The sequence below is a fragment of the Eucalyptus grandis genome, chromosome 5, assembly GCF_016545825.1.
Source record: "Eucalyptus grandis isolate ANBG69807.140 chromosome 5, ASM1654582v1, whole genome shotgun sequence".
Lineage (NCBI taxonomy): Eukaryota > Viridiplantae > Streptophyta > Magnoliopsida > Myrtales > Myrtaceae > Eucalyptus > Eucalyptus grandis.
Window position 1 is genome coordinate 7,060,415 of NC_052616.1, and position 10,630 is coordinate 7,071,044.

The 10,630-nt window shown below is 39.8% G+C and overlaps 1 protein-coding gene across 2 annotated transcripts; it reads right to left on the reverse strand.

Moving 5' to 3' along the window:
* Nucleotides 1-4,587: 4,587 nt before the first annotated feature.
* On the reverse strand, nucleotides 4,588-10,224 carry LOC104443768 (plant UBX domain-containing protein 8). 2 transcript variants are annotated; one of them, XM_010057296.3, is made up of 11 exons: nucleotides 10,018-10,224; nucleotides 8,255-8,316; nucleotides 7,558-8,122; nucleotides 7,363-7,446; nucleotides 7,158-7,264; nucleotides 6,882-7,074; nucleotides 6,575-6,775; nucleotides 6,333-6,497; nucleotides 5,313-5,456; nucleotides 5,150-5,206; nucleotides 4,588-4,963 (listed from the first exon to the last, which is right to left on the reverse strand). In XM_010057296.3, the coding sequence occupies exons 1-11, from the start codon at nucleotides 10,099-10,101 to the stop codon at nucleotides 4,856-4,858; spliced, it is 1,770 nt and encodes a 589-aa protein (XP_010055598.1). In that variant the 5' UTR covers nucleotides 10,102-10,224; the 3' UTR covers nucleotides 4,588-4,855. The 2 variants fall into 2 exon arrangements, with proteins under 2 accessions (XP_010055598.1, XP_039168917.1); XM_039312983.1 differs by lacking the exon at nucleotides 8,255-8,316 and having other exon boundaries at nucleotides 10,018-10,204.
* Between the last annotated feature and the right edge of the window lie 406 nt (nucleotides 10,225-10,630).

The following is a 10,630-nucleotide window of genomic DNA, read 5'->3' on the forward strand; positions in this document are numbered from 1 at the left end:
TCCATTTGATAATAATTCAAGAATCAAGCCTAAGCTATTTTTTTATTTATTTTTGCTCTTTTCGTTTCTTATTTTATTTTCTTTCTTTTTCTCTTCCTCTTCTTCTTCCTCTAATCAATCATTGGCCACGACGATGGCCGGCGACCAACCAAACAAAGTCTAGCGACCTATCGGTGGCTGACCAAACTCGATCTCACCGGATTTGGATAAACTTCAGCCTCGCCCCGAGGTTGCTAACTCTCGTTTGGCCAATTGCCAGCCATGGCCTTCGCCAACGACTATCTAAAGGAAGAAGAAGAAAAGGCAAAAAGAAAAAAAAATGAGAAAATGTAATAAAATTATTTAAAATTACAAAAAATTCTATGTAACAAAAAAAGTTGAAGGTCGTACCAAACGTTTTTTATTATAAGAATAAAAATTTTGTTTACTTCAAATGCTCATAAACTCATCCAAAAAGCAAAATCAGAAAAAATTATTTATGAACAAAAATTATTCTAAAGGCCATTAATTATCAACTCGTGTTAAGGAAGTTTCGAGTGCATTCGAGATATTAGTGCTGTATTTTATTTTATTTTTCCGATGTGCGATTGCGGACGGACCTCGACAGGTCATAGAGAGAGAGCGCAATGACAAGCGAGCGGCACCTGCCTTCCTTAAAAACCTTTGCGATCCTAACATCGACGGGGAGGGGTCGTTTTCAAAATCCAGCAACGTCAGTCGACACATTCCCCCCAACATAATCAAAAGAAAGCAGCCAAGCACCACGATGATATCTGAAGAAATATCTGCACTCAATCAAGAGGGGCGACTAGAATTCAGGAAAATATCTGGAATCCAACTTGCTTTACCACCATCATGGCCCGTTAGAAAAGTTTAACCCAAAAATGCTCGAGTGGATAAATGGAGAAGGCTACGTGAATGTAAACAGTGTATAGGATCAATTGTTAAGCGACGTGGGACAATAATTTGACAATACTCATGATCTCGAGTCGCCCAAAAAAAAAAAAAAACAACTATATCGACATCCTTGGAACAAAAACGAGGACAGTAGAAAAGCAAAAAAAACAAAAAACATTCAGGAAATGATGAGATGAGCAATCGAACTTGTGGCGGACGTCCGCAGCACATCATGTGCTGCCGCAACTTGCAAGGTGGGGGCCTTGTCCTTCACTCCGTATCGAGCGTTCCAGCTGGGAAAACGGGGTGGTGAGTCTGGGCCGTTCATTTTGGCCCTAAAATATTTTGCCGTACGGTAGACGGTCCTTGTCATCTAACGCTTCCAAAATGCTAAACATATAGTACTGTCATGTCGATGTAATTGATTTCCCCTCGGACGTTTTGATGTCGTTCGTAATCGATTATCCTTTCACCCAGCCCCCTTCACATCTAGTGGGGAGGGAGAAAATTCTTCAAAGTACTTAAATTTGTCGTGTATATGCTAATTCAATTTTAAAGTTTTAAATTTTACATAAAAATGGATTTCAAGGCAATTGAGTAATTTTTTCCTTTTTCTTCCATTTTGGCGTTAAGTAAGGAAAACGGTTTGAAAAGTTATAAATCCATAACACTTTTGTCAATTCAATTATAAATCTTTTAATTTTGTCAATTGAATCTTAAACCATTTCTCGTTTTATCAATTGAGTCTACCCAGCCAATTTCAATCAAAATTGCTAACATGGACGACAGCTGTTCAATATAGTATAGCCAGCACTAACGCTAATAATTTTTTATTTTTTTATATCTTTTTTTTTGTTCTTTTCTCCTTCTTTTTTCTTTCTTTTTCTTTTATTTCTTCCAAGCCCAGCGAGGTCGCCAACCAACCCTTGCCCAGTGGCTAACTCACTTGTGGTTGGCAAGGGTCGACCGATGACCCTCACTCGATTTGTTTTAAAAAGAAAGAAAAAAATTATAAAAAAATTATTCACATGAGCGCTGGCTGTCTTATGAGTATTACCAATATCTACGTCAGCGATTTCCAATTAAAATTTGGTGAATTGACTTATTTGGCAAAACGTAAAAATATTTAAAACTCAATCAGCAAAATTGAGATGATTAGGATTCAAGAAGTAAATGTGCAATTAAATTATGATAATTTGAACAATTTCCTCCCATTAGAAAGAACCAAAGGTCAAGCGGCTATTAGGATTGATATGTTAGGCATCATTCCAGGCTTTGCCCGACTAGTCGATGTCCATGTAATCAGGAAGAAATTTTAGGTGCGCTAGAGCGAATATCATTGCTTTTTGTAGATTATCAAGTGAAAGTTTGAGAGAAAAAACCTCGACCTTACCTTTCTTTCTAGGGAAAAGATTTATAAATTCAATTGCCAGCACAAGAAATTTAGCGTCTTTTTCTTCCTTACATTATGCTGGAGTTATTATTTCTTTATTCCTTACTTAACATTCCCTCCTCATCATCTTTCTTTGCGCTGATGACCGCCCGTTTCGACCGCATCAAGATCCCCCTTACCCCCGCGGTGTTATCCATTATCGCGTCGAACGCAATCGCTTGTTGACTTTTCATGCATACAAATGATATGAGCACCAACAGGAGAAATATGACGATTCATCCTAGAGACAATCGTGCGGACTAATTACGTCGTCCATTTACCGATCCACTTTAGGAGATTAAAGCGCGCGTGACAAAATTTCTATTTCTCGATTTTCGTTTTCTCGCATTAAGCAACGTGGTTTGGGCAATCCAGTTTGATAACGATTTGATTTCTCATTTCGAAACAGATTTTATTAGGAAATAGAGAAATTGAAGAAATCAGTTGAAATTTTAACTTCTCGTTTCGAAATAGAAATCGAAATCGAAGCGAAATCAAACCATATAAAAGAACCTTGCACTTTCTTGCTAACTTAATTCACTCATAACCACAACTTCACAAATTATTGCTAATTTTCTTTTTCTTATTTTGCGCGTGTTTTTTTTTTTTTTGCATTTTTTTTCAATTTTTTTTTATAACTTCCTCTTTATGATGAAAGGCAATTGAATGGGTCCCCAATTTTCAAAAATGACCAAAGTTCTTAAATGCTTACTTAAAAACAATTGGGCTCTTTCCTCCTAGAAAAGGCACGGGTATGGCCAATTGAAAAAAGTTCTTACATAATAAATTAATAAAGAACATGCTTAGAAATTTAACCTTATTTTTTTATGGATTCAAAATTCTTGCAAAATCAAAATAATTAGATTGTTATACAATCTTGAATTTTAATTCGAATGCAAGAGATTCAAGAGAATCTCTCTCTTTGCCATGCAAGGGCCATTAAAGATTTATTGAGCAACAATAAATAAATTAGGGATGAGTAAGCTGGGTGAGTCAATTTGAGAATCAAAATAAACCGACCTTCCCCCGATTGGTTCCTAACCATAAACGTTACTTTAAGGTAAAATTCTCATATATTCATTTACAACATTAATTTTATTTTTTTGATAATCTTGTATAATACTAGTTTTTGATAAAATGACAAGTCTCACGTATAGGCATCATTGATGGCACCCATATTCATGCTTCCGCAGTACTTGTTTGAACCTACGCAGGATGAGCTTGCAAACGATACATTGACCGAGGAGGGAAACCAAATAAATATGCTTAGGAAAACAATTGCTAATAAAATGGCAAGGAATAATAATATGCCGGAAATTCCATGAAATTGTATTTTCAACTTTTGTAATGTATTAGTATTATTTTGACTATTATTTTGTATTTGAGGATTTCCTATGTTGTTTTACTATTATTTCGACTATTATTTTGTATTTGAGGATTTATATGTTGTTATCTAATCAATTTATATTCCTAGAAATAGAAATTTTGTTCTGTTATCAAACGAATTTTGTTTTAGAAATAGAAATTTTAAGTCGTTATCAAACGGGTTTTTCTTCAGAAAACTTATCAGAAATAGAAATTAAGAAATTGATTTGCAATGAAATCAATTTCTGTTTCAGAAATTTTGTCATGCGCAGCCTAAAGTGGCTGAAAGAAAATGATGCTAATGATGCTAACGTCGCCTCATATGTCTAATCCTCGTACCCCAAGCTTGATGTATAGGCGGATAAAGGTAGTCGGCAGATCGTGCCTTGATATGACAAGTGAAGGGTCCACTTGATCAGACAAACGACCGGTGGGTGACAATTTGATGAGAAGAGGGGCAAATAGAGGGCCGAATCCTTGGCTGAACCCGCACATGGACCGAGGCCGTGACTTCACTTCGGTCCATCCGATTCCCAGTCCGAAAATGTACTCAAGTTTCACCACAATCCTACTAGAATTAAAACCCTAAAGGTAGCGATTTTCTTGTAGATATGCCATATGGGCCAGATCGAGGATATCGTAGGAAACAACACTTCATCACCCAAAAGTAAGTCACACAGGTCTATGACAACGATGATGTCGGCCCCTCTCCGATGGTTCCATGGTACTTTTCTCTCGCACGCTCAGCACGTCAACTTTCACTCCGAACATTGAAAAGCTGCACTGTCTTGACCACAAGCAGACCTCTGCCTCTCCATGTCGCTTGCGCTCAGGCTTGCAATAGAATAAATATCACAATCACAGAGAGAGAGAGAGAGAGAGAGAGACGGGAGTTTTGCAAGCTTCGGTTTCTAATTGGCTCAAGCATGCCATCAATAACAGCACGCCTAACCTCAAGCAAGAACCCTCCCAAAGTACAAGAGGAAACTGTGCTCGACAATGCGATGCGATCAGTACATCAACAAATTTTGTAACCATCTGCGTTTCGGTCAACAAATATTCTTGCCACTTCAAAGTTCCTATTGATCGATCCAACAGCTCAAACCCAGATAAAAACCAGCGTTTCATAATTCAAGAAGCTACAGTATCATGGGCATCGCCCTAAATCACCTCAAGGAACAGCGCTTCTTGTTTGCTTGTAAGCCCAAGCTCGTTTAGAGTCAATGTGCTCTCACCATCGGTAAAAGCACGCCGCGGGTAAGGCCTCACCTGTTCAAAAAACCACATAAGCACTTTGCAGGTAAAACCAAAGGTATCTTCCCTGGTGTCATATCTCATATTTCATTTCATCTATTCACGATTCATGCCTTTGGAAGTTTGAACAATAAACTAACACTCCCTCAAGTGAAGTGTACGCAGTAAACAGCAAAATCCAGCAAGGATCTGAAGTCTTACCAGCCTATATGTACCGGGCTTGACCGCCCTACCAATGTCTATGAAGTCAAAAAGACACTGCAGAGAAAAACAAAAACCAGAATAACATGGATAAGGTTAGTACAATGAGCAAATTCTTTATTTAAGAAACAAAATAATAAAACTCCTATTCAACTTGATTCACCTGCAATTTATCAGATTTGAGGAACCGTCGGCCTCGCCGGCTGCCATCTGGCATTCTCACTAGGAGGGTTATCGCATTTTCATCATCTGGCATGGGTTCCTGAGGAAGAGAAGCCTCCTTTGCAGCTAGTTGTCTCTCAAATTCCTGTCATAGAAACCATAAATGCTAAAGATGCAACCACGAAGCTAAAGTAATGGCAAGAAAAGCAATACACTGCCTCTTCAACTGAACCTTGCAAGCAAGAGTGGGAGATAAAAGCCCGCACAGGTAAAATCAACATGAGATGATTGCTGTTATGTCATGTACCGTGAGTGGAACTAAGTTGGAATCAAATTAATTAAACAAAATGATTAACTGAGAAATAGAGCGGAATAAACACCTCTATTTCTATAACTTATGGTCGCACGAATTAGTGAAGCAAATAATCCTCTCTAACTAATTAATTAGACAACTAGAAAGTATGCACTACATTCGGAGTAAGACCAATGCTAGCAATACTATGAATGTTTCACAAAATTGAATTACTGAGTGATTTTGAAAACTGCAACTGGAAATTTGAACAAGTGAATCATATTCAAAATCCATTAGGACTCCTGCGCAGCATTTTGCAAACCAATTTTAGTATCTTCGGGACTGTTCTTACAATTAATGGAAGATTAAATGAAATTGCCATTTCATGGCTCTAGAGGAACGACAACGCCCTTCATAGGCAGATTGCTCACTCTAATAAAGCATGCATTAGCCCTTGATTGACAAATTCTTTTGTACTACTCAGTCTGCTGAAGAGGACATTCTAGCTTCCTAGTTCCCCAATAAGGAAGGGGAAAGGATATTGGAAGTAGAATGGCAATCCATTCCTGCCATTCACCTCCACTCAAACATGACCTAAGATTGACTAGACCATGCATCATGCCTCATAGAGGACTTTACAATTGTCCATTCTATGCAAGTGTTAATTATGATCAGCTGTCAGTAACTTAAAAGCGCAACAGGACAGAAAAAGAAATCTGACAAGTCTACCTGCTCCTCCTCCAACTTCCTGCGAGATTCTTCCTCTTTTCTTCTTTCTTCTTCAAGAGCAGCTTCTCTGGCCGCTTCCTCTTCCAAACGACGAGCTTCAGCTTCTGCCTTGGCCCTCATTTCCTTCTCTTGGTCAGCTTGCAGTGATGCGAGATACTCATCATCCTGCACAAATAAAATTTGTAAAACAAACAATGGACCTGCTGAAGAGAACAATCTATACCAGAAGCCCAAAATCAAACCTGTTGTTCCCTTATTAAGCGCTGAGCTTCAAGAGAGGGCGATGGAGGTTGAGGTGGTCGCCGGGGATAAAGACTATCACCTCGCATGAATTGATGAGGTCCATAAGCATAATCATATCCAGTCCCTTCAGGAATTCCACCGAACATTGCAGCTTCAAGCATAACTGCTTCATCATGTTCCTCAGAGGAGATACCACCCCACTTTAATATGACAAAAGGGGGAGAAAAGGAGGAAAAAACACATTAGCTGGAAAAGAGAGAAGGTAATTGCAATAAAGAGAGAACCAAAAGGGCAATATCATGGCACCGCATCAGAAGGGAATGCACTTCCATCATGCTGATGTTGATTATGAATATTCTGTTCTGAAGGGGGTGGATCATCCTCAATTTCTTGGACAACAACAGCAGCACGGGCAGAGCGGCGCCTGGGCCTTTGCCTAATGAGAGGTTGCTCCACTTCTTCAACTTCATCTTGGTTCGATGGTCCTCCTGCATCCAGCCTATAGGGGCGATTAAAAGAAGCACCAACGAATAATGAAATATGACAAATGTCAAAATTTTGATGCTGCTCCAAATCACTTACCTCCCATTTGATGAAGCTAATTTGCGCAGTTCTACCTCTGAACTATTGCTATCCACTGCTTTTGAGTCTCCAGGGTCATCCCTTCGCTCATGCAATGCTTGTTCTTGCTGTTTACAATTTGCTCTTCATGTGAGACGGGAACACTGACATAACATTTCTGCAGTAGTGGAAAAGTACTAGATTCACAATATGGGAAAACAACTACCTTCAAGGACAATGAAACGGCATGGGAAAGTTCAGGATCCTCCAGCTGAGATTGCCTTTGTGGAGGACCACGTTCACTTGATTCCTAAGTCAATAATGAAAAACACAGAAAGTTCAGGAAAGCATTCAGTATAGAATATCAATGATATCCATATACTACAATATGACAAAGGTTGGAATAGTTAGGACAACATACATTTTGGAAAAGGTCGCTTCCCTCAATATCCCGTTTTGATGCCTCGATGGCAGCTCTAATCATTTCTTCTTCAATGTCATTGTAATCTGGCAAGCTGTCAAACCCAGATGGACTTGGCCCCACGTTTCTATTCTGGGAACTGACACCTGGAGAATCCTCAGTATCCTCATTTTCTCGTGTCGCACGTGCAGTTGATTCAGCTGGAACATCATCTCCTTCTTCAACCATAAAAGGTCCGCGAACTTCTGGACCCTGATCATGTTCAGTACCAGTTACATCCTCAATGGTGGGACCCCTGCCAGAATGATCAGATGACCCATCGCCATCCTTAACCTCTATGGGGATTTGCCTGACATTCCTTGGATGTGTGACAAATGGCAGGCGTTGCTCAAAATCAGAACTGGCACTAAGCAAACTCCTTGTGAGTCTTTCATTGAGAAGAGAGTAAGGATTGAAATTTTCTCTAGCAGCCGGGAGGAGTGAGAGGGGTGGTTCTGGATGTTCTTGAACAGGATTATCAATATCCATGGGATCTTCTTGAGGTGCAATGGATGTTGCATTCACACTGGTTAAGAGAATACCAAGAACACAATAGTGAGAAAGAAACAAGATAAAGCAGAATATGAAAACACAGTAACATAGAAATTTTTATGTACATATATAGGTACTATATGGAATTATATGACAATTCACCAACATGTTTCTATCTCCTTCACTGAAGTGTGCATTGACAGCTTCATTTAGGTTGCCACCGTGCTCCTGGTTGAAATAAATAAAAAGAACTAATTAAAAGTATCAACTGAACAATTTGACTAACAGTTCATGATCCTGTGAATAGAAACTAAAGTCCAAAGCCAAAAAGAATAATGTAAATAAGTTGAACAGACGAGGAGGGGCATTGACTACTAACGCACAAATAAATACATGAAAGAAACACCACTATGCCTGGTCTGCCTATGGTGCAAATACAAACATGCTCAGCTTTCTTCACTGATGAGCCCATGCAAAACATTGTTAACATTCTAATGCTGGATTTCCCTATGAATTACAACCACACTGTAATTAACTCATAGGCACCCCATCTTCAAACTTTGAAAGTCTCCAACTTCTAACAATCTGATATCTATTTCCAGGTTCTGCCAATTTGGGTGATTCTACTTTTGATTTTTGACTTTTTTTCTCTTACAAATTGTGTGGTACTCACATTTTGACTTTTTTTAAAAAGAAAACACTTGAAATCAAGACTTTTAAATATTGACATGTGAAGAAATATGTAGGTTTTCCGATAGTTTCAAAGCTTAAATAATAATTCTATATTCATATATTGAAGGGAAAATTGTAAGTTAAAGAAAGGAGTAGCCAAAAAGTTGTCCCAAACAGGAATAAGAGACCACGAGAAGCCCAAGCTCTTGCTTGAAAATGACATTAAACAGAAAACCCCAATCACAATGCATTGTCCCATGATTTCCGTTACCCATGCTAAGCAAATTGCAAAAGCTTTTAGCCTTCTCCAATATTCAGAAGCCCGGAATTCATGCCTAAAAGTGGCCTTACATTTGACGAGGACCACCTTGTTTACCAATTTGAAGAAACCTCTTTTTGGTATTATTCATCAGTGAGCTTACGTTATTTGTACCTCACAGCCTTATACCGACAAGCAAGTTCTTATTTTGGTTGAACATGAACAGAAAACCGCAAGAATAAGACACCACAAGTAGCCCAAGCTCTTGCTTGAAAATGACATTGAACAGAAATCCCCAAGCACAATGCATTGTCCCATGATTTCCGTTACCCATGCTAAGCAAATTGCAAAAGCTTTAGCCTTTCGGAAGACTGGAATTCACGCCTAAAAGTGGACGAGGACTACCTTGTTTACCAATTCGAAGAAACCTCCTTTCGGTATTATTCATCAGTGGGCAAACGACATATGTACCTCACAGTCTTACACCGACAAGCAAGTTCTAATTTGCCCTACGCATTACCAAGTTCCCCACCTTCTTTATCTCGCCTATTCATATTTCCATTGTCCCTAATTTCGACTGAGCACGTAATTCACCCCCCAAAAATAGAGCCCCTAAACAACCTCTAGGTCGAGCACGACTCCCATTAAGCAGAAAACCCAACCAGCACTCACTGACCCAACAAGCCAAAACCTAGGAGCACTCGCAATCAACGAGCCAGAGAACAAATAAGCTAAATCGAACAATCGCGCGGGCGCCACCTAACTACAATCAACTGCACCCAATTCAGCAATCCACGCCGATCACGCCACTCGAGCGAGAAAAAAAAAAAAACGAAAGCTCCGCAATTTCCACCCGCACGCCCGCAACTAAGTCGATTCGCCGATCAATTTCCCCCCCGCCGCCGCGGCCGCGCACCGCGAAACCGAAACGAAACAGGAAATTCCCGCGACAAAAAACAAAAACAAACCCGATCGGCAGTTTCCGGGCAAAATCTCACCTCGAGCTTCCGGGCGGCGACGGCTTCGGGCTCGCCGGTGATGCTCATGAAGGTCTCGATTGCCTCTTGATCGGGCCGCGCCATGGTCGGGATGGGATGGGAGGGAATCGGAGCTCCGCCTCCTGGACTGGCGTGCGCGCGCGTCCTCTTCCTCTTTTCTTTTGGCTGAAGGCAGAGATTACATGTATATCGAAAACTGATGATGAAGGAGAGCTGGCGTGCGTATGATGTATATATATGAGCGGTCGAGGGCAGGGAAAGAGAATTGGGGACTCTCTCGGGGGCAATCTGGGGAATCCCTGCCCAGCTTCTCCAGTCTTCTCAGCTTCTTCTCCCCCTCCTCTTCGTCTCTCTCTCTAGATAATTAGAGAGAATTATAGTAGCGAATTCATAATTCTTTTTTTGCCTCCCCTGAAAAAAAGAAAACCCTAATTTTAGGTCTAATCACAATTCTACCCCCCACACTCTCTTTTGTTTCAAAGTAAATCACAGACTTTTTACTCTAATACCAAGTCTACCCTTATTAGTCCTCGGTTCAAAAATCTTTGTTGGTTTCCTCAAAATTATCAATATCAAGAGATTATGACAAGTGAGGATGTTGTTGGAAAAAGCG

What these genes read in the sequence shown, in the direction of transcription:
- LOC104443768 (XM_010057296.3), bottom strand. Translation starts at nt 10,101, where the DNA reads ATGGCGCGGCCCGATCAAGAGGCAATCGAGACCTTCATGAGCATCACC. An exon ending in GCTTAATAAGGGAACAACAG is followed by an intron (nt 6,498 to 6,574) that starts GTTTGATTTTGG and finishes TTATTTGTGCAG; the next exon opens with GATGATGAGTATCTCGCATC. An exon ending in AGCCCGGTACATATAGGCTG is followed by an intron (nt 4,964 to 5,149) that starts GTAAGACTTCAG and finishes TTTTTTGAACAG; the next exon opens with GTGAGGCCTTACCCGCGGCG.